The sequence below is a fragment of the Patagioenas fasciata genome, chromosome 10, assembly GCF_037038585.1.
Source record: "Patagioenas fasciata isolate bPatFas1 chromosome 10, bPatFas1.hap1, whole genome shotgun sequence".
NCBI classification, from domain to species: Eukaryota; Metazoa; Chordata; class Aves; order Columbiformes; family Columbidae; genus Patagioenas; species Patagioenas fasciata.
The window spans coordinates 28,091,682-28,116,114 of NC_092529.1; the positions used below are offsets into that span (position 1 = coordinate 28,091,682).

At 51.7% G+C, this 24,433-nt stretch overlaps 1 protein-coding gene and 2 long non-coding RNA genes across 3 annotated transcripts in view; all 3 read left to right on the forward strand.

The window, feature by feature from the left end:
• The window catches only part of LOC136115926 (dynein axonemal heavy chain 9-like), a gene marked incomplete at its 5' end in the record, with an annotated part of 50,413 nt that extends 36,233 nt beyond the window's left edge, over window positions 1–14,180 (forward strand). The window contains 7 exons of the mRNA XM_071813333.1: window positions 14–274; window positions 4,045–4,470; window positions 8,282–8,401; window positions 11,610–11,810; window positions 12,552–12,773; window positions 13,458–13,616; window positions 14,070–14,180. Of these exons, the coding sequence (XP_071669434.1) occupies window positions 14–274; window positions 4,045–4,470; window positions 8,282–8,401; window positions 11,610–11,810; window positions 12,552–12,773; window positions 13,458–13,616; window positions 14,070–14,165 (1,485 nt within the window). The remainder of the gene's footprint in view (window positions 1–13; window positions 275–4,044; window positions 4,471–8,281; window positions 8,402–11,609; window positions 11,811–12,551; window positions 12,774–13,457; window positions 13,617–14,069) is intronic.
• A 2,607-nt stretch (window positions 14,181–16,787) lies between these two features.
• Window positions 16,788–17,359, forward strand: LOC139828797 (uncharacterized). Its single transcript, XR_011740787.1, has 2 exons — window positions 16,788–16,863; window positions 17,146–17,359. It is a non-coding gene; the product is annotated as an uncharacterized lncRNA (long non-coding RNA).
• A 379-nt stretch (window positions 17,360–17,738) lies between these two features.
• LOC139828796 (uncharacterized) lies at window positions 17,739–23,412 on the forward strand. Its single transcript, XR_011740786.1, has 3 exons — window positions 17,739–18,111; window positions 19,279–19,382; window positions 23,003–23,412. It is a non-coding gene; the product is annotated as an uncharacterized lncRNA (long non-coding RNA).
• The last annotated feature ends 1,021 nt before the right edge of the window (window positions 23,413–24,433 follow it).

The following is a 24,433-nucleotide window of genomic DNA, read 5'->3' on the forward strand; positions in this document are numbered from 1 at the left end:
TTCTTCCCTCCAGGTGGATGAGCTGAAGGCCAGGCTGGCAGCCCAAGAAGTGGAGCTGAAGCAGAAGAATGAGGATGCTGACAAGCTGATCCGGGTGGTGGGAGTGGAGACGGAGAAAGTGAGCAGGGAAAAGGCGATTGCTGATGAGGAGGAGCAGAAAGTGGCACTTATCACCCAGGAGGTCGAGCAGAAACAGAAGGACTGCGAGGAGGACCTGGCCAAAGCTGAGCCTGCCCTGGAGGCTGCCCAGGCTGCTCTGAACACCCTTAACAAGGTAGGGTAAAGATTCCCCTGGGAATCCAGTATCTGCCGACTGCATTGGAGCAGGGGGAAATATCATCTGATGGCCCAAATTTTTGGGCGATGTATTCACCCTCCTCCAGCTTCCTCCCAGCTGGTGCATACTGGGTTCTTGGTGTAACTTAGAGTAGCAGCAAGGCTGCACCAAGTTGCCTTTTACTCATGTTTATGGAGAGCAGGAGGAACTGGAGGTGGGTGTTTCGTTTGCACCTCTTCTCCACTGTTGGCTGGCTCCACTGCTCGTTGGTTCTGCCCCACAAGGAAGGGAAGGTCACCTTAGAATCATAGATCCATAGAATCACAGGATGGTTTAGGTCGGAGGGACCTTCAAAGCTCCCCCAGTGCCACCCCTGCCATGAGCAGGGACACCTTCAACAGCTCAGGTTGCTCAGGTCATTCCCCAACTTATACTGGAACCTGGACGGACCTACAATTTATCTTGACTTGAAGTTCACACGGCATCCTGGAGCAGAAAACTCCTGCTGCACCCAGGGCAGAGGAGTGGCCAAGCACCTGGTGCAGCTGGAAAATCAGAATGAATCCCATGATTGCAGCAAGGCAAGGCTCTGTCATGCCTCAAACCATGGCTCAGTCATAGCCCTGTTGGGGGAGAGGAAAACAACTCTCCGTCATCAGGAATGGGTTTGCTGTTTCATTAGCTTTCAGAAAACATGGCTTTGCTGCAGAGATGTGTTGCTTTGGCTCTTGTTCCTGGAAGGGAAAGGACTGTACAAAGGGAAAATGTTTGTCTCCTTATTAGTTTTGGTTTCGTGCTGGAGCTGTAGAATATTTCATTAGGCAAAGATTAGGGAGATGCTGGGATTTTTCTCTAGGGACCTGTGAAGCTGCAGTAGCAGAGCACTGGAAGGCATGGTCTCCTTTACCTGCTGATCGGAGATGCGCCGGAGAGCTTGACCTGCTTACTAATGTGAATAATCTGCAATATTTGTGTGTGTATATACAGTTTCTCCCCAATTATCTGTCTTCTTTGGGCAGCACTGCTATATGCAACATTAATATGGAAAATAGTGAGAAAAACTGTCAAGTAGAATGCAGCAGTAAATATACATAGTTAGCTACCAAGAAGCTCAGTAAGTATGTGGATACATGGACATTTCTGTGCCAGTGTCACCTGCTAGTTTAAAAGAAGAACAACCATGTCTATTCAGACTTGTATAGTATATGCATAAAATAATTAAGGTAATAAGTATATGGACCATGATGGATGCCCAGCAGGTTATGACAGACCCAGCACAGAGCACCTGCAAAATCAAAAAAATGCAAAGCCAGATGTGACAGTGAGTTTGAAAACTTAGGAAATCAGGTTTTAGAGACAAAAATGCCCTTTATCTCTTGCAGTGCAATTTGTCTGCGGGCTGTTCCTCAGCACCTGCATCCCCTAAGGAGTGCAGGACATGGAACTCGGGGGATCTGATGTTTCGACATCCTCATCTCATTTTGGGAGGAGGGAAGGAGGAGATGAAGGCACAGCGACTCCGGGACTGCCTTCCCCTGCCCGTGGGTCTCTGCTTGGCACAAAGCACTTGCAAGAGGAGGCAGAGTTGTCTCTCTGGGCAGCCTGTGCCCGTGTGAGAAGGAGGATGGTGCTTGGCCAGTGCTGCTCAGTCTCCGCACAGGTTACAGAGAGCAGAAAACAGTGACAGTATCAAAAGCAACAAACTTGCCATGCAATTGCCTGCAAGGAATATCCCCCTGGAGATGGTCCAGAGACATCTGAGGATGCCATAGTGGTTCCTGAGGCAGGTGGCACTCGGTGTCAGTGTCCTGTCTGGTTTCCATCCTGGGGATACTCCAGTGTGCAGAAGAAGAATTTAGAGTGATATAAGGTTGTAGCATGGAGGGTGTTGATCTCTTCTCCTGAATAGCAAGCGATAGGATGAGAGGGAATGGCTTCAAGTTGCACGAGGGGAGGTTTAGATTGGATATCAGGAAAAATTTCTGAATGGAAAGGGTTGTCAAGCATTGGAACAGGCTGCCCAGGGCAGTGGTGGAGCCACCATCCCTGGAGGGGTGGAACAGATGCGGAGATGAGGTTCATAGGAACATGGATTAGTGCCAGAGTCAGGTCATGGGTTGAACTTGATGATCTTGAGGCTCTCTTCCAACCAAAATGATTCCATGATTCTGTGATTAAAATGCAACAGATTGATGCCATCAGGGAAAAGGGCAGAGCTCCTTTTACATGGTACTCAAGTTCATCAGCGTGGCGCTCACCATGGGCTTGACTTGTCCTCTTCCCGTGGCGCCAGAAACTCTCACAATAGGGAAGGAAACCAGGCACCCCATGCTGCCCAGGGCTTCCTCCATCTCCTGACCAGGACAGCATCATCCTCCCCTCCACCCAGGGCAGTGGCGTCCCTGTTCCTGTCACGCCGTGAAGTGTTCACTTCCTAGGGAAAGAACAACAGCACCCACTCAGCATCCCATTTCCAGCAAGATGCAGGCTGTGAAAGACAGGCTGCTTTGCCAGAGCCCCCCAAGCAGCACCCCCAGCACACGGGGGCTCCGGAGAGGCCACATCGTCCATGCTGCTCCCGGCTGAGCTGAGCTGGGTGCTGGGGACACAGGAGGGAATGTCGGGCTGCTCGCCTGTGCTCACGGTTGGCTCCGTGTCATCGAGCATGTTAATTAGAGACGTTTCACACTGGAAATGCACACAGCTCCCAAGGGCCTGTTTCTGCCAGCTCGATGATTAAGAAAAGCTCAAAGCAAACGAAGACACATTTAGGAATAGATTCATGGCAGATACCTTTATCTAAAAAATGAATGCTCAGAAGTACCAGACTCTCGCACCTTGCTGCCACAGATAGAAACTGATAGAAGCAGAACATCAGAGAAAATAGATTAAAAACTATTCAGAACTGATAGAAACAGGAGCTGACTGAAACTCATAGATTTTCCTTAAACCAGTGTTGAAACAGCCCTTATCCTTGTTTTGACAACAGCGTGTCATCTGAGCACAGCTGAGTTACCCGCGCTGGTTTTTCCTATGCTAAAGCTAAATCGCGTGTGCGTGGAGACAAGATTTAAGATGTCAGCAGATCAAATCCTCAGCACTGCTTTATTGTCACAGTTGCAAGGGTGTTAGGAAATAGGTGCTTTCTCCGCAATTCACCTTTTTTTAACTTAGGTTAAGATTCATCCCACTTTCTATTAGGGACTCACTGAAGCTGCCTGTGTTGACAGTGGAGGAGGTGGATTAGCTGATTTTCTTGTGAGGGGACTGTCTGTTCACCCCAATGACTGCCATCCTGCTAAAGGTGCTTTGTTTAAGTGCCTAAATTTGGGCTGGATGATGGCCCCAGGGGTGCACACAGATAGTTCAACAAGACCTCAGTGCAAGGGTGTCTGGCACAGGGAGTAGTTGAGCACAAAGAGAAGAGCTTCAAGGCAGTTTTAGAGGGGCTGGGGGCAATTTGAAGAGGTTATTATTTGGAAAGTTTTCCTTTTTCCTTATCCTGATCTTCTGAGACGGCAAAAAACCTCCTGCAGCAGGGAAAGGGTGGGAGTGTGGGGAGGAACATGGGGCTGGGCTGGTCCGGGTGCAGGGAACTGAGCACATGTGCTGCAGACATGCACAGCGGTGATTTAGAGGCAAGAATGTTTGGGCTGGAAGAAACCCAATTTATCAGATTGATAGCTTGGGAGCCTGACTCTATTAGTTGCAAAGTAGAAAGCAAACCCATTAATTTTTGTCTAACAACCTTGTTTTCCCGTTTTCAGAAGAATCTGACGGAGCTGAGGTCCTTTGGCTCACCACCTTCAGCTGTCAGCAATGTCACCGCAGCCGTGATGGTGCTGATGGCCCCAGGAGGAAAGATTCCCAAGGACAGGAGCTGGAAAGCAGCCAAAGCCGCCATGGCCAGGGTGGATGGCTTCCTGGACTCCTTAATCAAGTTCGACAAGGAGAACATCCATGAGAACTGCCTCAAAGCCCTTCAGCCCTATTTACAGGATCCCAAGTTTAAACCCGAATTTGTGACCACCAAGTCCTTGGCGGCGGCCGGGCTCTGCTCCTGGGTGGTGAACATGGTGCGGTTCCACGCTGTGTTCTGCGAGGTGCAGCCCAAGCGGCAGGCTCTGAGCAGGGCCAACGCCGAGCTGGCGGCTGCCCAGGACAAGCTGGCCAGTATCAAGGCCAAGATTGCTGTAAGTGCTTGCCCTTCGGTGGGAGCAGTGTAAGGGAAAGGGACCTGGGGGTCCTGGGGACAGCAGGGTGACCATGAGCCAGCACTGGGCCCTTGTGGCCAGGAAGGCCAATGGTACCTGGGGTGGGTTAGAAGGGGGTGGTCAGTAGGTCAGAGAGGTTCTCCTGCCCCTCTACTCTGCCCTGGGGAGACCACACCTGGAATATTGTGTCCAGTTGTGGCCCCTCAGTTCCAGAAGGACAGGGAACTGCTGCAGAGAGCCCAGCGCAGCCACCAAGATGCTGGAGGGAGTGGAGCATCTCCCGTGTGAGGAAAGGCTGAGGGAGCTGGGGCTCTGGAGCTGGAGAAGAGGAGACTGAGGGGGGACTCATTCATGGGGATCAATATGGAAAGGGGAAGTGTCAGGAGGATGGAGCCAGGCTCTTCTGGGTGACAGCCAGTGACAGGACAAGGGGGAATGGGTGCAAACTGGAACACAGGAGGTTCCACTTAAATACGAGAAGAAACTTCTTCCTGGTGAGGGTGGCAGAGCCTGGCCCAGGCTGCCCAGGGAGGTTGTGGAGTCTCCTTCTCTGCAGACATTCAAACCCGCCTGGACACCTTCCTGTGGAACCTCAGCTGGGTGTTCCTGCTCCATGGGGGGATTGCACTGGATGAGCTTTCCAGGGCCCTTCAACCCCTGACATTCTGGGATTCCATGACTTGTCACACTGGTCACTGCCTGGGGAGAAATCCTCCACTTTGGAGCAAACTGCTTCTCTGTGCTCACGTGTGGAGTGGGAATCCAAAGATTTTTTTTTACTGCTGCTTTCTACATTTCATCTGTTCTTCGCCAGCCTTGCTTACACCTTGAAAGAAAGGCTAATTAATAATTCTTATTATTCCCACCTAGTTTTTCAAAACGTAATTTACCTCTACACCTGGGTCCTCAGGACACTCATTGTCTCAAACCAGTGTGTTCCTGGGGGGGAAGAGGAACCGGAGGCTCATTCAGAGCACTCACAGCATGTGCTGGGCTGGCTCCCTGCGCTCAGTCCCCGATGATGGGCGTTTTTTGCAGGATGACGACTGCTGAAGTACGAGGCTAAAAGTTTGTCCCTGCACAGCTCCCTGATGGCAAATCTTGTGCATCATCCTTATTTAGTTTTTTGCTAATTAAAAAAAAAAAAAGAAAAAAGGCAGCGCAGCAGGGACATCTTTACCCAGCCTGGCCTGGGATGTCTCCAGGGATGGTTCATCCATCACCTCTCTGGCCAAGCTGGGCCAGGCTCTCACCACCCTCAGGGCAACAATTTCTTCCTCATGTCCAGCCTGAATCTCCCTCCTTTAGTTTAAACCATCACCCCTTGTCCTATCGCAACAGGCCCTGCTCAAAAGTCTGTCCCCATCTTTCTTATCAACCCCATTGACGTATGAAAAGGCCACACTAAGGTCTCCCCGGAGCTTCTCTTCTCCAGCTGAACCCCCCAGCTCTCTCACCTGTCCTCCCAGCAGAGCTGTTCCAGCCTCGGATCATTCCTGTGGCTTCTCTGGCCCCGCTCCAGCAGGTCCATGTGTGTCCTGTGCTGAGGACCCAGAGCTGGACCAGCACTGCAGACAGCAAAAAAACCCCACAAAAAACCCAGACAAATAAGTCAATAAAATCAAAATACGTAAAAAATATTGACAAGTAAGTAAAAATATTGACTTATTTTGGAGCATGTGCCCCGAAACCTGCCTTTTCTTAACATGCTGTGGATCTGGCATCCTCCTTCATGAGTGAAGGATCCTGTGTGTCTGTGCCTTCGTACTGACACCACAGTGTGTGCAAAATCCCCTTTAAAAATCAACATGTGTTGTCAGCTGGGCTGACAGTTCTGTGTTGAAATATGCGGCTTTGAGATGTGCACTTAGAGAGGGGCAGCGCTGTTCCTGCAGCCCAGCTCGTGCGAGGACTCATCTGTTCCATCTTCGTTTTAGAAAATATATAGCTCTTTTGATGCCTCCTAGGCTTCTTAAAATGCTTACTACACTTTTTAACTAAAAATATTAAAGAAAAGGCTGCAGATTCCTCCAGTAGCCCCTTCCTGCTGCAGAGGTGGGCACAGCACCTGGAGCAGGGCTGGATTTAGAGCTATTTAGCCTCTAATTCTCCCATCTCAGATGTGAAATACAGCACTGGGAAACATTTTTTTATCCCTTTATGGTTCTTGTTTCTGAAGCTTTTAATGTCTGAGCTTTTTCTCTTCTTTCTTTTTTCGAAGAAGTGGGATTTGGTTAAGGAAGTGGCAATCCCCCCAATCTTTGGGGGGATTACTGGTGCCTCACCAGCATGCGCTTGCAAAACTGATTGGTTTAGGTGAGTTTTCCCCTCTGCAGATGGGTAATGACACACTGCTCGGCGCAGGGCTGGATCTGTAGGGATATCCCTGCTTATCAAACTGTGATATCTTGGATACCTTCATTGACGTGAGGCTGATTCATACCTGCTCACAACAGGGCCCTGAGCTGCCGCATATCTATTTTTAGGAATAAATGAGACTATTTGGATTTTCAAAAATACTTATCACTTTGCCTGGGAAGTAAGGTCACTACAAATCTGGGGAGGGTAGATATAGAAGTGAGAGCTGTCCTCCCAGCTGCACACAGATGTGTTTGTGTGTTACTGCAGAGTGGGTCTGGTGGGCATTGCAGCTCTGACCTGTTCTCACAGCTCACGCTCATGTATCAGATTGTACTTGTGTAATGGGGTTTTATATATAGGAGTGTACGTATGCACACACATTCATGTACCTGCAGGGACAGAAACTTTTTGTGTTATTAATTCCAAGACAGGTCAAGGAGGGAGCGCTTTGTGTTTTCCAGTATCCTGGAGAGCTGCAGATACTGGAATGGAATGGAATGGAATGGAATGGAATGGAATGGAATGGAATAGAATAGAATAGAATAGAATAGAATAGAATAGAATAGAATAGAATAGAATAGAATAGAATAGAATAGAATAGAATAGAATAGAATCCTTTTTTATTTTCAGGTTTGTTTCTAGCGTAGCTCAAACAGCGTTAGAGTGATTTACGAGCAGTTTATCCTTAAGCAGTTTGCACTGGGTGGAGATAAAATCTATTATTACTTCTGCCTCTCTTACCAGAAGTGAGATGCTCCAAGTGCTTGTGGGAGCCCTTGATTTGTTTTAGACCTGAGTGTGAGCAGCTCTGGCCAAGCAAAGGGACAGTGTGGGGGGCTCCAGGTGCTTTGGGAGCTTCTGCCCCTTCCCAGCCCTCAAACACTTTGCAGCCGGCCTGCACGTGAGATGGTCCCACCTGGAGCTGCTTGCGCTCCTCTGTCACAGTGTCCAAGGCAGCTCAGGCAGCTTTAGGAGCAGGATCACTTTATTGACTTCTATGTCATAGTCCTTTCTAGAAAGAGGGCACAGGAGGTGTGTTCTGGCGATGGTTCAAGCCCCAGGAGCCCCTTGGGGTTCTGCACGCAACTCAGCAGAGCCTCAAGGACTGGACCGAGACCAGAGGGGCTGCAGCATCAGAGAACAAAAGACTTGGTTTTCTTAGCTGCCCTGTTCATAGCTATAGCACCACTCATAGGTGCTTGGCCATAAGGACCCCTTTTCCCAGTTTAAATTCACACCAAATACATTAGTTTTGCAGGTTCTTCGCCTGTGCCCTGCGCTGAGGGTGTGAGTTCCAAGCACACAATGTAACCCAGGACCCGGCTGCTCCGCGCTGCTCCTGCTGCCGCAGGGGGAGTATCTCTCCAGAAGGGTTTGCCTTAAAACTGTGCTGTGATTTTCTCCTTTTATTTTCTTTTCTCATGTACAGCGCCTCAACGAGAACCTGAGGAAGCTCACAGCCAAGTTTGAGAAGGCCACTTCCGACAAACTCAAGTGTCAGCAAGAAGCCGAAGCGACAGCGTGTACCATTGCTCTTGCGAATCGACTGGTGAGTGTCAGCAGATGCAGCTCTGGTGGCATGAATGGGAGGTACCAGGTGCTGCTGAGATGCGAACCACGTGCGCACAGCACGTTACATCCTCTCATTTTTTTGGAATATGTTTCCTGCACTGCAGCAAGTTTCAGTAATGAAAATGATTTTGCATTGGCTGTTTTCATACATCAGGGTAGGCACTGCTCGTATTGCTATACCCTCTTCACAGGTCTCATCTCCTTTTTGTTACTTAAAAGCTTGATCAAGTACTGATGAGCCAAAACTATATTACTCAAAAATCGTATCATTAAAAAAAAAAAAGACAGGAATATGCCAGTAGCTTTGCAGGTTTAGAAATTATGAAAAGTTAATAGTGAAAAGCTCTAAAAAAGCAGCGCATGTCTCCATTATCAGTCCATCGCTATGCATTGCAGTCTATTGTATCTTCAAAATACGCAGCCTCCTAGTCCTCTGCAGGGGCAATGCCCTTGTCACTACTTCACAGATAAGACACTGAGAGATGATGGCTTCTGTTCACACTAGCTGGAGCCCCAGCTCACATCCAGTGCCTTAATTGCCCTTAATGCTTTGCATTTTGGCTTCCGCACTGGCTGTCAGCTCCGAGCGAGCCAGTTCTTCCTCTGAGCAATGGAACAGGGCTGCAGGAGACTGACTGGTGCTTGAGCTCTGCCCTGCCAGGCGGTGGTGTTGGAGCTGGTTCTAGCAGCTGATTCTGCTGACTCAAGCTCCCCCTCTTGCACACAAAGGCACCATTATCATAGAATCACAGAATCATTTGGTTGGAAGAGCCCCTCAAGATCATCAAGTCGAACAGTTAACCCACCCTGGCACTGCCCCATGTCCCTGAGAGTGTCATCTCCATCTATTCAACCCCTCCAGGGATGGTGACTCCAGCACTGCCCTGGGCAGCCTGTTCCAATGCCCCACAGCCCTTTGGGGAAGAAATTGTTCCCCAGATCCAACCTCAGCCTCCCCTGGCACAACTTGAGGCCGTTTCCTCTCATCCCATCGCTTGTTCCTGGGGAGCAGAGCCCGAACCCCAGGCTCCAAGCTCCTTTCAGGCAGTTCAGAGATCAGAAGGTCTCCCCTCACCTCCTGTTCTCCAGCTGAACCCCCAGGTCCCTCAGCCGCTCCCATCACACTTGTGCTCCAGCCCCTCACCAGCTCCGCTCCCTTCTCTCAACTCTCTCCAGCACCTCAAGGCCTTTCTTGGTGTGAGGGGCCAAAAACTGAACACATTGATATAATCTCAGTGGAAAGCCGCAATTTTTCCATGTTTTTAAAATATCCGACATGCTAGACCTGCAGGGAAGATGCAGGTGGAGGTCTGGACTTAGGCAGTTGCGTTCCCACATTGCAGCTCTTCATGTGCAGAGCTCCTCCCGTGCCCTGTTTTGGGTGAGGGATATGTGCACAGCTGCCGAGCCTGTCCTGTGACCTGGCAAAACTCACTGAAACGTGTGGCCCCTGCTTTGTGACCTGCAGCCTGGGCCTGCAGCAGCCCTGAAAGGCAAGCGGCCGTGCTGCTCTTCCTCCCAGCGGCAGGGGAGATGCTGTGTTTGAACCGCTCTCTTTCCCAAGAGACTCGGCCTGTATCTCCAGGAGACCATCCTGCCTGCTCTGCCCATCTTCAGGGATGCAGGTTGGTCTCTGTGTTGTTGAAGCTGCTACTGCTGGTGGAGCTGGTGGCAGCTGCATCCCAGTACAAAGGTATGTCTAGAAGTGATGCAGGATTCTCTGATTGGCTGTAATCTGTATATAAAGTAAAATATCTGTTTGCATCTATCCCAATGTAGCATGCAGTGATAAATATAGAAGTCAAATGGTTAAGCTTTTTGCTTTGGACATGCAGAGTTGTGCTCTGTTCCACATTTCGTACTCTCAGACCTTCTTAAGTGACCTTCAGCAAATTGCTTTAGCCTGGATTTTCAGAACTGTTTAGATTTCGGGTGAGTTTTCACAGACACATGAAAAAGGGCAGGAAAGTGTTCCCCAAAAGTGCGGAGTTCACCTGCTGCGTGCTTGGGTACTGGGAAACTTCGGAAAAAAGACCCTTCATCTTGAATATCTGTGTGCCTGCGTTGGAAGAGCCGCGTGCAGCCCGGCTGCGGCACAGGCGGCTGCTTTGCCGACAAATGCGTTTGGGACTCTGAGATGCTCAGATATCCGGGGTCAAAGACAAACAGCAGAAAAGTCCCTTCCTGTGCCGATTTAGATCTGTTTTATGCAACCGCTGAAGGAGTTTTATGCTTTCATGTTCTTCAGGTTAAATCTCGCTGAATGCTTCTGAAGCATTTAATTAAAACAGGAAAGTAGCTTTTTCTTTTGAAAGAGCCATTGATGTTTCCGGGGAGATTTTGAAGGATGAGTATTGCCCTGTGTCTTTCTGCAGACTAACAAAATCACATTGAACGTGTGACATGGAGGTAGATTGTGGCTCACATAGAAGAACCACAAAATAGAAGAAAATATTTCATTAAAAAGAAACATAGAAATGATGGTTGCAATTCTTTTCATATAAATATGTGTGTGTGTGCTTTACACTGAATACGGCTTAATTTCACCTTGATTAGTACCACTGTAGTGACAGATTGTCACCTGTGATGTATCTTCCTACATGATTTTTTCTAAGTTTGATAATTTCCTTTAAAAGCAACTATTTCAATTCTGAAATCAAGATAAGACATAGGAATCAAGTTTTAGAAAATCTTTCTTTGGTTGCAACTGCATTTTTAGCAATGATCTCTGCACTAGTCTGTGGTCTGACAGCACGGAGTTTGTGTCATGGGCGGTATAACCTCAGTGAAGCAATAGGAATATATTGGCTCTGAAACGTGTTCTTTCCCTTGCTCATGACCTGGGGACGCTCACAGGTTTCTTTCATCTTGAAATGCTTTGGGTGCATTTGGATGCCTTCCAAATAATGAGCGTGCTAGCTGTGATAAAGAATGGTTTCTAACTGCAGGAAGGAAATGAACTCGTTTTCAGCCAGAGCAGCACAGCCACTGCAGACAAGGACACACAGGGCTCCACAGCTCTGCTTGTGTGGAAAGATGTGGAAGATGTTCCCCGGGGTGCTGCAGCACTGCTCTGTCCCCTGTGAGTGTATCTCCTCCCAGTGCTGCTGGGTGACCCAGCTCCATCTGCCCTTGCCTTCCTTTCCTTCTGTGTGTGTGTGTATTGGTGGGGGAAACATCACTAGGAAGACGATCAGCTGCGAGTCCAAGCTCTGAAGAAAGCCGTGAGAGAAAGAGAGGAGAAAACACAAAAGGAGATGGAGCTTTTGAGGGCTAAGAAGAAACTCAAAGCCCTGAAAAAGGAACACCAGAAGCTCAGCAGCCAAGTGCAGAAGCACTCCATCTTCAAAAACTACCTGGAGGATGTGGTGAAGATCTCCCCACAGGTGAGTTTGGACATGAGAGACAGATCATGGCCTCAGGGAGGGCTGTATGTGGATGTTAAACCTGGAGGAGATAAGGCAAGTCCAGGGAAATCATGACACTTGGTCAAACCCAGAGACCTCAGGTGGGATGGGAGGAGGTTCCCTGCAAGCCAGGTGAGCCAAGGGGACCAGAGTGAGGGGAGGAAAAGCAGAAAAGGAGATGAAGGCTTGAGAAAAACCAAGAAAAAGTGTTAGAAGGGGGAACAGCACAGAGCTGAGGGGCATGGGGACCCCTTTGTGTCCCTGTTTCACGTGACATGGATGGTTTGGGAGGAGGGCCAAGCTGCCCGAGAATGGGAGCCCAGGCAGCTGTCGGGAAAGCTGAGCCCTTCTCAAGGGTGTGCGGGCGTCCCTCCCTGCATCGCTCGCACTCCTCCGGCCCGGCTGCCCCACTCCCATGGCTGGGTGACTTGGCCCTGGCAGCTGCACTTGTGCTTTGTTTCCTATCAGAGCACTGGGGGGTGGTACGACATCTCCCCTTGCTGCTGGCAGTGGCAGCTCTGGGACCGGCACAATGGGGCCATCAAACAGGGAATGTGTGACGCTCACAAACCAACTGGGGCAGCAGGCTCGCCAAGAGGGGAAATCTTTCAGCTGGGGGAGGTGTTGTCCCTGGTCAGGACAGGGTGCCAAACAGCACGAGACTTGCAGTCACGAGGGGAGGGCAGGGGCATTACTAAACCCAGGATCCTTGTGCTGCAGTTTGAGGACATCCAGGACGTCATTTCCCGCTACAAGCTGCTGGTGAGGACGCGCAAGGACCTGCAGCAGTCCCAAGAGAAGGACAGGGAAATGATGGAGCAAGCCAAGGTGCTCCTGGATCAGTACGAGGCAGAGAAAGCAGCTGAGATCCTGCAGTGCCAAAATGAGCTGGAGCAGCTCCAACGACGTTTTGCGCAGGCTCAAAGTGATGTCCGCTTCTGGGTGAGGAACTGCGGGATGGGCAGGGGAAGATCTCCAAGGCCTGGCTGGGTGAAGCCACAGGGTCATGGCAAGGCACAGTGGCAGACTTTGTAATTGGAGGAGATGCCTCATTGCATCCCTGCAGCAGGGGGCTGCAGAATGACAAATGACAGACCAGGTCTGGAGCAGGTTGTGTCAGGGCTTAAAACAAGTCCAACAGTGACCCAACTGGTGGTCATCTGGGCTGTACCAACGCACGTGAATGTGTAGAAACGCGCGCAGCTCTGCTGGCCTCTGTTCCCTTTGCATCACTCTGAGGGGGCCTTGCCAAATTCCCTTCCTGGATAGTCCAGGCTGCAGGAGTTGAGTCCCACCAGGCAAAGCTGGAAAGCGCGTGGTCTGGGCGGGTGGTGGTGGGATGCGCTGCCCCCAGGGTGTCAACTATCGGGGTATCTGGAGGACCCACTGGAATGAGGGGTGCAGGAGCTGGCAGAGAGATGGGGCTGCTCAAGGAGCAGCTGTGGTAGTTCCTGGATCTGCTTCCACCACACCAAGCTGAACCAGCTCCAGCATAGCCCTGGGTGAGGACAGGTTCTTCCTAGCAAAACAAAGGAGTGTGGAAGCCAGGCTCTCCAGCACTGAAGCAGCATCTTTGCTGGGACATATCACCATGCTGTGTGTCTCTCCTTCTCCTCCCCTCCTCAGACTGCTCGCTGGGCCGACATCCAGAACAGGAATGCCAAGAATGCCCTGATGCTGACGACGATGAAGATGGCCGTCCACAACCTCTTCCAGTGCGTGAACACGCAGCTGAAAGCCGAAGTGCATGTGCCGGAGGATGACAGCCTCAGACAGCTGGACATGGTAGAGCCAAGCCAGACCCCTCCCTGCCCAGAAAGAGGAGCAGTAATGACCCTCAGCTGCCCAAAGGGAGGGGAAAGCCCAGAGAAATCAAGGTGCCCAACAGACACTTCCCTTTCCCCCTGGGCTGTCTCTTGGGCATGGGGAATGGGCGGAGGACACCAGGCAAACCTGTCTCGTCCCAGGAGGCAGAGCAGGGGGTGGATGCCTGTTGGGAGCTGGGCAGGCTGGGGCAGGGGGTGCAGATCCACCCATGGCTATAGTCTGGCTTCATTCACCCCTCTGAGTCACCTGTAAAAGCCCATTGTGGTGGTGCAGATCCAGCAGGGCAATTGCCTTCATCCTCCTGCTCACTTTGGTTGGTGAAATTTGCACTCCAAAAGGGCCAATGGGCTCCTCTCTGCCTCCTGTTCCCACCCCTGCTGTGACCTCTACCATCTCTCTTCCCTACCTTAGATTCAGCAGTCTATCCCGGACCTCAAAGGCATCGTTACGGAGGTGAAACGGAAGGGCATGGAGAGCCACCGGCGAGCAGCTAAGCGTGAGCATTAAGGGCAAGAGGAGGACAGAGAGCCCTAGGGATGTTGTGTTACGTCAGTGAAGTTTCAGAACCTTTCTAGCTGTTTTGTCCTGCCCAGTTGTTGAGTCCCTTTCATACTATTAAAATAACCAAAGATTTTGAAGTGTCCCTCCGTTTCCTGGGAGGGTTGGAAGCATCAGAGCATCTTCACCCCAGAGGCCGTGGGGTGCCTTTTCTGGCAGGTGGGATTCTGGTTGCAGGAGACGGTGTCCCAGCAAAGCAGGCAAAATAGGGAGAGCAGGCCGGGACAGGAGTGGAGCTTCAAATAAGGATTAGTACTGGTGTTCACATTGAGACCTTCCAGCCAGACTGAGCTCTGAGATGTTGAAGAGGGACGTCACAGCAGGGGGGCCGGTGCTTTGGAAGAGCTTCAGAGGTTTTCCACCACCCCACCCAGCACACCTACAGATGTGGGTTTTGCTGCACAGCCATGTGCTGCGTACTAAAACTCACCTTCCCCCTCAAGATGTTGGGAAGGTGTGGAGAATGGATAGAGGTGAAGGATGAACCAGCCAGGGCGGTTGCACCGAGCATTTGGCTGTTCATGGTGAGGGCTGACATGACGAATGCAAAACAAGAGGCCTAAAAATGGCTCTGGAGTCCCACTGTGGAGTTCAGGCTGGGCTCAGAGTCTGTTAGGGAGGACATTTGAATGCACCAAAGACCCAATGACATAAGCTTACAGGTTTGTGCATCAAAGAGACCATTGATCACATACTTGCTCCCTTCTCTCCAGTGGTTTTTCCTGTCCTGAGCCCAGAGCAGTGGATTCGGCTAATGCATCCTCCAGGAAAGTCTGAGAACAGAAGGCTGCTATCAGTGAACAAATATATCAAGATTTCAGGGCTTCGAGCATTAAAGGAGATTAACCTGGGGAGGCAGTTTCTTGCCTTTCCAAAGATTTCTCAGCCTGGCCCAAAAGAGAAACATTAGGTCAAGAGCCAGAAATGGAAGGGCTGGATGTCTCGCTGCTCTGTACTCTTGCAATACCAGAGAACTCCAAAGGATCTTGTTTCTGTTCCACTTCAACCACCCTGCTGTGACACAGCCTGAGACATCTCTCTGCAAAGGTCAGAGGTGCAGAAATCATCCAGGAGCCAAGCTTCCAACAGACATTTGTAGTGGCAGAGCCGCCCCTGCCCCGGGGGGATGGGGTTGTCCCCAGCCTGGCTGAGAGGTGAAGCCAGAGGCAAAAGAAACTGAAGGAGCACCATTAGAAGGTAATAATGAGTGAGCAATCGCTGAACACACGCGTGCAGAGCGCTGGCCAGTACATGCAGCCTATCGTGTTATTGTATAGCACGAGTTACAACCAATCACGCTGTTGTAAGGCGCGTGGACAGGGCAGCCTTGCTATAAAGCCAGCCCGGTCCGACAATAAAGCGAACTCTGTGAACATCCCATTGGTGTGTCAGGTTCCGTGGCTCGCATGGAAAAAGCAACATTTCTGCTTTGCTGTAACGTGGGGGAGCCCCTCGCTGCCCCCCTAATTGGCTTGTGGGAGTCAGCAGCGTGGAAGGGAGTTAAAGCCTTGGAGCAAATGTCCTGCTTGCACTGAGAGCCCGCGGCCACCAGCCAAAATACCCTGGGTCTGTCCCCGCGGGGCAGCCACCCCCTGGCTCAGCGCCGCCTTGTCCTCTGAGTCCCTGCAGCAGGACGAGCAGCTCAAGTGCCTCCAGGCCAGCGTCATGCAGCTCCAAAAGGACTATGAGAAGTTCAGCTCGGCCCTTGCAAACCTCCAGCAGGATGGCCAGCAGGAGCAGAAGGACATCAAGGTGGGTGGCTGTAACCCGCAGTGCCGGCCCTGTTCCTGCTGGCTGTCCCAGCTCATGCCGCTGTGGTACCCTGGCGTGGGAGCCGAGTGGGCAGCGCCCCTGGGGATGCTGAGCAAGTGGCTGTGCCTTGTGCTCCTGCCAGCTGCAGCTTCCCAGCGATGGAGGGGGCACAATGAGGGGGCACGTGTGGGAGGAGCCCTCCCGAACCAATCTTGGGGGGTGGGTGCAGAGGCTTTTTGTGGCAGGGGACGGTGTGCAGGTGGGGCTGTGCCCCCCAGGAGCTCCCCAGCCCTTTTCTCCCCTCTCCAGGCAGCTGCTGCCTGGTTTCCATTGCCTGTCCTGCGACCGGCCCCTCCACACGCTGGCGCCTGGACCGTGAGTAACTGCCCCCGACCCCTCCCTGGTGTCGAGTGACACATGGGGTGCCACCTGCCGGGCACTGAGCACCCCGTGTCCTGTCCCACAGGGAGCGGACGGGCGAGTGTAGGTACCCCACTGTTCCGCGGAGCTGCGGGGGCCCACACACCCTCACGCCCCCGCGCTTCCAGCCCCAACCGCCCAGCACCCCACGGCCGTCCCCATCCGGCGCCCGCAGCCCCAACAAGGTAGGGATGATGGAGGTGGGGAGGGGGATGCTGAGCCTGCGGGGGGATCCATCCGTGCCTCAGTTTCTCCAGGGAGAGCTGGCTGGGGGAGGGTTGCTGGGGGATGCGGAACGGGGCCCCGTGTTTGGGTCACACGCTCTCCCCTTCCCAGAAGGACGCGATGCAGCTGTCAGGACAGGACGGCACTGATGGGAACCAGCAGGACGAGCAGCTCTCCATGATGGGGGGCTCTCAGCTGCCCACAACGCCAAGGGCCACCCCAGACACCACGACCTCGAGGAGCCGGCCAGGTATGGCCCTGTCAGGGCACCGGGGGGCAGAGGACACCCTGCTGTCTGTGGGGACGGGTCTGTGCCCGCAGCTGGGCAGGGCGGGACGGGGGTCTGGGGTCTGGGCTGGGATGTGGGGGCAGCACGGGCTGCTGGGGCAGCCGCTCCTCGTGGTGGAGCTGGAGGGAGCTGGGGGACATGGGGGGTGGTGCTGGCAGTGTGGGACAACAGCCTGCGTGCTTCAGGGTGGGGGAAGGACCCTGTTTGTGGGTGTCTGTGGCTGACCCTGCCCCTCGCCCCCAGGCACCCCCTCCTCGCTGCTCTCGGCCGTGCTGCTGCACCAACCAGTCCCGTCTCCCAGGCGCTTCACCCTGGCACCGAGTCTGCTGCCGCCCATCCAGCCCCCCCGCAGTGAATCACTCCCTGACAGCCGGGCAGGACAGGGGTCCCGGCCCCGGTCCCACCGCCCCGGGCGCTGAGCAGGCAGCGGCTGCAATAAATGGCGATGGGCAACCAAGCGCCGGTGCGGTCTGAGTGGGGGTCCCTGGGGCAGGATGGCAGAAAGCCCCGCTGTGTTTGCTTTTCAGGAGAAAAATAAGCGCTAAAAAGGCACTTTGGGGGTGCCCAGGTGGATCTGGTGGTACCCAGGGCCCCCCAGAGGGAGCACTGGCAGCAAACCGGTGGGCACCAGGGCAGAGCCAGCAAAGGCCCATCCTGCACCCCGGGTGGGGCTGAGGTGTCCATGGGCTTCAGAAACACCCCCTGGGACTAACTGGGGGGACGGGGTGAGGGGGTAACCAGGGGGCTGTGCAAGAAGCCGGGCCGACTGTCGGCAGCCGGAGGAGGGGAGCGCTTTGCTCTGGGTCGGGGGACCCAGAACTGGGGGGACGCAGCAGCTCCGCACCCCGCCCCGGGGGGCCCACAGCCCCATGTCGCAGCACTTTGCAGCCGCAGGAAAGCGCCCGGCACTTCCGGTTGATGGGCGCTCTGGTCACGCCCACAGCCCTCGGCTGACAGACGGGGCCCTCGTTTAGTGAAACGCCTGGGAGCAGGGAAGCTTCTGGAGCACTGACCGTATACGGGCCCAGCTCGGATTCCCTTGGGCTTGACAAGGACGCTGTGGGACCTTCCGGCGGTTTCGGTGCGGGGCTGCGGGTGGAGCGTTGTCCTCAGACTGCGGACCCTGCGGGAGCTCCCCGGGCAGAGCCCCCCCCGCCCCGCCGGCCGGTGGTTGTGTCTGCTGGGGACCCTGCGGAGCCGCCAGCTTTCGTGAGTGGGGATGTGCCTTTGGAATTGTCATTCAAAGGGTAGACGAGCACAGCTCGGCTTCAGCCGGGACGCCTCTGTGCCTTTAGTTTTTGTTTTTCCTTCACCTTCCGTTTCGTGCGGAGCGGCCCGGCCCGGGACGGGGGGGTGTGGGTGTGTGTGCTGAGGGAACACCTCGTACCCAGCAGCCTGCTCCGTGCCGCTGCTCCTTGTCCCTGCATTTATATACGATACACAAATGTAAAGCAAACGGGGGGGGTGCGTGGGAGCAGGAGCGGCTGGGGGCTCCTGGGCCGGGCCTGACGCCTGCAGCGCCTCACGCTTTCCCGCTCCCGTCGCGCCGCCATCTTCGGCGCGGGCAGTGAAGCCGCCGCACTGAGGCCGTGCCCCGTGCCGCTGGGGAGGAGGGGAGCTGGTCGCTCTGGGAGCCGCTCTTGGGAAGCGGGCGGCGCACCCCGCCGAGGAGGGGGAGTAAATGTCCTTCGAGTCCTCCTCCTCGGGTACCGGCGCCGTTCGGGTGGTGGCTGATGAGGTGTCTGTGGCGGTGCGGGGAGAGCGCGGGCGCTGTGCCCTCACTAGAGATGGCGGCGGGGCGGTCTCTGGCGCGGACAGGACGGCGGCCGCGGGGAGCGGCGCTCCAGCCCCTGGCGGAGCTCGCGTGGCTGGGTGAGGGGACGGGACCCCCCCTGCAGCCTCGCTGCCTGCCAGGGAACCCCCTTCCCCTTTTCCAAACCTCCCGTTCCCCCTCAGCTCAACCCCCCCTTTCCCAGCCAGAGGGAACCCGTTCTCTGCCCGGCCCCCCCCATCGTGGGGTCACTTGTCCCCTGGTTCCTGAGGTTCCGCCGGGTGGGCGTGGGGCGGGTTTGGGTCGGGCTGAGCCGAGGCCCGGCTCCCGGGGGGATGCTCTGCAGGGAACACCCCCCGCCCCAGGAGCGCTGCTGCTCCGGTTTATTTTCATATTTCCCGCCCCTAGCACTGCGCCCCAGCAGTGAACCAGCAGACTGCAGGTACCGAAGGGATCTCCTCCTCCTCCCCACCCCTTAAGGGGCGGTAATCACTACAGGAGTGATAAAAGGATGCTGCAGGAGTGATAAAAGGATGCTGCAGGAGTGATAAAAGGATGCTGCAGGAGCTGGGGTTGCCTTCTACATCTGTTGTTTCTCGCTTCAGAGCTGCGCCGGGGCTGCAGGACTCTCTGGCCGTGATGGTGAGCGGAAACACCTTTACAACCTGTAAAGTCATCAAACTTCCCAACTCACAAGGTTATAAAGCAGGTATGTTCATTTCGACGTCGGGCGCAAGGGGGATCGTTCCACCGTTCATGCGCAACTTGTAACAATATGAGGTGTGTTTAAATACAGGAAGGTGTTACGTATTCATAATGACCCCAGGAACGCCTCTACATATTCATAACCTTTCCCGCTTCTTCTTAAAATGAGTCCCAGGTGATCATTTCCGTAGTCTCCTCCTTGACCCCTCCCTGTTGCACCTGCGCAGTGCCATCTGGTGGTCTTGAGGAGGGGTCTTTGGATGAAGGCTCCTTCAGCCTCGTCACAGTGACCTCTTTACCTTTGGCTCATTATGTTGAATGGACTGGAACCCAAGCTGCCAAGTCGATTGAAATCAGACTGGTTCCCCCTTTTGCTGTAAATCTTCGTTATCTCGTCTTCTCAAGTTTACATCTAGGTGCTGTAAAACCTCTTACCTTGGCATTCGACGAGGTTCTGTTTTTTCTTAACATAATGGGTTAGTTAGTTAGTTAGTTCCCTCTGTCAGTTCCCCCCTTTTCGGGAAGGTTAGTAAATTTTTGTACTAACGTGATGATTCCCTATTTAACCTTTTCTCGGACCACAAGTAAGAAGGCTGCTTCGACAGGAGAAGACTTATCTTTCTCCCTCAAAGAACAAACAAATTCTCATGTTGAACAAAACATTCGTGTTGCTCTTCTGGGGCAGCTGATGACCGGGTGGCTGGTGCCCCGGCAGCAATGGCATCTGTTGGGCTGCAGCGGGAGCTCGCGCTCTTTGGCGTGGTGACCCCGCTCACTGCAGTTCCTAGCGCTTTCCTTTTGGGTTTCTTCTTCCCAGTGCGATGGCCAGGTCCAGTTTGGTGTTATCTTTTAAAATCATTAGTTTATACCCCGTTCCTTTTGCTACCATTTCAGGATCTATAGGCATGCCTGAGATTTGCATGGCTTGGACTACTGAATGTATTAACCGAACAAAGCACGGGGTCATACGTGGCACAAACAGTAAACCCAGAAATGCACATACTATCATGAAGCCTATTTTCTTCCACCAGGCTCCCCCAAATAAGTTACCCCACCAATGGCTAGTAAGTATAGAATTCCACTTCTGTACTGGTACATGTGCAACGCGTTTTATCTCCTCTGCTATTTTCATTATGGCTTCCCCATCGTTATCTCTTTCCAAACAACACTCCGAAGTATTCAGTTTCCCACAGACGCCCCCCTCTCTTCAGCTAAAAGCCAATCTCACGCTCCCTGATTTTGGTACACTGCAGCTCTGGTCTGAGACAATTGTCTCGCTATGAGATTCGGTGCCTCAGCCGTCTGGTTGCTTATTATTTCAACCACTGCTTGCAACCGAATAATTTGGTTCAGCATATATATAGGGGTACGGGATCCCCAGTTTCCATCTTGGGCCCATGTGGCTGGATCATAGTATTCAGATATTCTTTGTGCAGGCCATTCACCATCTTTCCAAGTTTGCATTCCTCCTATGGGGCATTTATTAAACTCCTCTCTGTTTCAAGTTTTGTCTTGCACTCCCCCTTCATCTGAATAGCCCCTCCTACCAGCTTGTGTAAAACAGATGCTCTGTTCTCCCCTAGGGCAGGAGGCAGAGCCTACAGCGAGTCCACCTTTCTCTAGGTTAGTTGCTACCCATAATTTCTGCCCTTGGATTTCACACTTCTCCAATTTTGTTCTATCATAACATCCAGAATTAATACGAGTGTGATAATTTAGAACATACTGGGTTAGTCTTCCTATTCTCACACGCTCGTAGCATTTGGTACAGTGAGAGAGTGAGAGAAAATGGAATGCTATTGTTGTGGAAATGTGGCATATTTACCCCGAGGACGGCAACTGTTAGAAATGACTAAAGGAGGAAAACTCAATACACTTTGGAAAATCAGAGGGGCTGAAAATATTTGTGGTGTTTCTTTTTTGTGGGGCAACTTGTTTAAATCGCAAAGGGGCATGTAATTGGTAAAGTAGGAGGTAATGAGGTCTAGTTTTTAGTAAAAACAGAAGCTACCCTATCCCTTCTAAATTCTACCCTAAAAAGATCTAAAACTGAAGAAAGAGTTGTAATAAATGGGGTAGCAGGGAGGAAGGAGAGACAATTATGAATAAATTCCTATCTGTGATAATAAGAATTAAAAGTGTATGGGGAAGGAATATATTAGTGGAAGATTCCCCAGGTTATTTATTAGAGACAAACGTTTTAGAGGCTCTGGGTGTGGAAGCACAGTTACTGCCTGGGGGGGTGATAAGGAGAAAATTTGAGAGCTATTCTATTACCTGGAAGTTTGTGTTGGTTTTGGCCAGGGTGGAGTTAATGTTCTTTGTGGTACCTAGTATGGGACTATGTTTTTTGATTCGTGCTAAAACCAGTGTTGATAATACAGAGATGTTTTTGGTACTGTTGAGCGATGCTTGCACAGGGTGGCCTGTTCTGCCTCCCACACTGCTCCACCAGCAAGTGGGCTGGGGGGAAGCGACAGCCAGTGGCACACTTATCTAAGCTCTTAGAGCCAGTGTCTTGAGTGTGTGCAAACTGCAACAGTCACCGCTCTTCTGGTGAAAGAAAGCAGGAAATTAAACCCTGCTGCTTTCCTGAGGAGAGATGACAATGGGCTTCACCTCCTCATAGATGGGACTTCAGGGAGAATTCAGGGGAAAAGACACAATGGGTGTGCCATCGTTGAAGGTGTGAGTGGTGAAATAAGAAACGGGCAGGTTACCTAATAACTGGTCAGCTCAAACATGCCAGCTATACGCTGTCAATCAGGCACTGCAGATGTTAGATGGAAAAGAAGGTACCATCTGTAACGGTTCTAGATGTGCATTTGGAGTAGTGCACACCTTTGGGAAAATCTGGGAAGAATGGGGTCTAATTAATAGCAAAGGGAAAGAATTGGTTCGTGAAGAACCAGTTGGACAAGTGTTACATAATCTGATGTCACCAATAGAAGTGGCTGTAGTACATGATGTCCATTAGGACATCAGAGGGGAAACTCCTTTTGTGTCAGGGGAAATCGGTTATCAGATGAAATGGCCTGAGAAGCAGCCTTAAAACCTGAAGTGATAACTGTAAGTTATCTCACGCTTGAGGTCCTGGCCTCACAGGAAATTCCAGTTTTTGATGAAAAATAAGAAGAAGTCCTCCAAGAATTAGGAGCCAGGGAACAGAGTGGGAAATGGGTACTCCCAGGTGGTAGAGAAATGTTAAATAAGCAAATCATGAGGGAGGTATTAGCGATTCTACATCAGGAGAGTTATTGGGGAACACAAGCAATGTGTGACGTAATACGGGAATTTATACTATAGCCAAGCAAATTTGTGAAAGATGGGTGGTTTGTAAAAGAAGAAATAAAAAGGCACTTAAAAAGCAGCCTGCAGGAGGGCAGGGTCCAAGTTTACAACTCTCTCAAAATATTCAAGGTGATTTGCCTGTAGCTGGTCGAATTAAATACATACTAGTGTTGGTTGATCACCTTGCCAGATGGGGAGAAGCTTTCCTCCTGAGCACTGCCGCAGCAGCAGTGGTAGCAAAAGTTTAATAACAGGTGGACCTCCACAGTTTGAAACTAAGGATTTATTTCTCAAAAACTGTATACTCGGGTTGTCTTGCCTATCTTCTCTCAGGCACAAGGCCTTCTGGCACAAACTCTGCCTTTAGAGTTTTCAGCTCACAAGTTTCAGCCTGAAAACTGGGTCCTGGTCAAATCCTGGAAAGAAACGGAAGCTTCAGCCAGATTGGGAAGGAGCATTTCAAGTTCTGCTGCTCACCGAGACAGTGGTACGACCAGCTGAGAAAGGGTGGACTCATTAGACACGGATTAAAGAGCCAATCGAACCTCCAAAGGACAATGACGAGTGGCAAGTATTGACAACTGATGACCCCCTTCGACTAAAGATACAGAGATGAAAATGAAATGAAACCTTTGGGGATTGTTAATCCTGTGTATGTAGAATTTACAAATGGGTTACTTAACAAACGTCACTGAAACTGAAGGTTCCCTAACAATTTGAGTAGATGATTGCCACATCCTTAACTGTGAGGATGCACAGAGCTAAAGAGAATGGAGTTATGAAAAGAAACGTGTCCAAGGGGCCTGAGTCTAAGGATGATTTAAATAAGTGCACAGTTTTTGTTACTGTCTCTCATTGCCCCTCCTGGTACAGTGTTATTTGGAGCACAGAGTTTAGGGGATGGACAGTGAGCAATGAACGGTTATAGAGTTGCAAAGAAAAATGACCCTATCTAAAGGACAGTCTCTCCCAGGATGTGAGTCTCTGCAGTGCAACCCTTTGCTAATTGCAAGACAGAGAGCAGATGATTCAGTAAGTGGGGTTTATGGATCACAAATAGACATTAGTAGAAAAGATGCCCTGGGAAGGTTCAAAATATATGGAGGTACAAATGCCTGGGTAGAATGGATCAAATATATGGTGCAAAGCCTAAACGAGCAATTGCTATGCCTGTGCGGCAGGAAGGCCTGTGGCCCAAGTGGTACCCTTCCCTCTGGGGTGGAGCGAAGATTGACAGGGGATGGAGTGCGTCTTAGCCTTATGCCAAGACTCTACGGCATGGAGAAATAAGTCGTGTCATACTCTCTCCCTACTGTTTCCAGCTTTGCAGGGAAAAATATCAAAATCCCCCTGGCATTTTCAGGAATAATTGAAAATCATACTGCCTGTCTCTCACGACGCGGCAGGAATGATACCAAGTTCCTAGGAACATGAGTAGGTGTGCAGAGACACGGGAAGTTGGTCCTCATATGTCCTCAAATGCTTCTTGAGTGGATCTTTGGTGGTACTGTGGGAAGATGACACTTCATTCCATTTTATCCCCCACTGGGAAGGTACCTGTGACGTCGTACAATTGGAAATTCCTTTTACCCTGGCATTTGAACACTGTGATCCATCAGGGCAACAGAAAAAGGAGTTTAGGGCTTTCCTCTGATGACAGGGTTTATTTCAATTAGATTGGGGTCCCCAGAGGAGTCCCCAAGGAACACAAAGCAAGAAGTCAAGTTAGCTGCGGGTTCTGAGTCCTTTTTGTTTTGGTAGGTA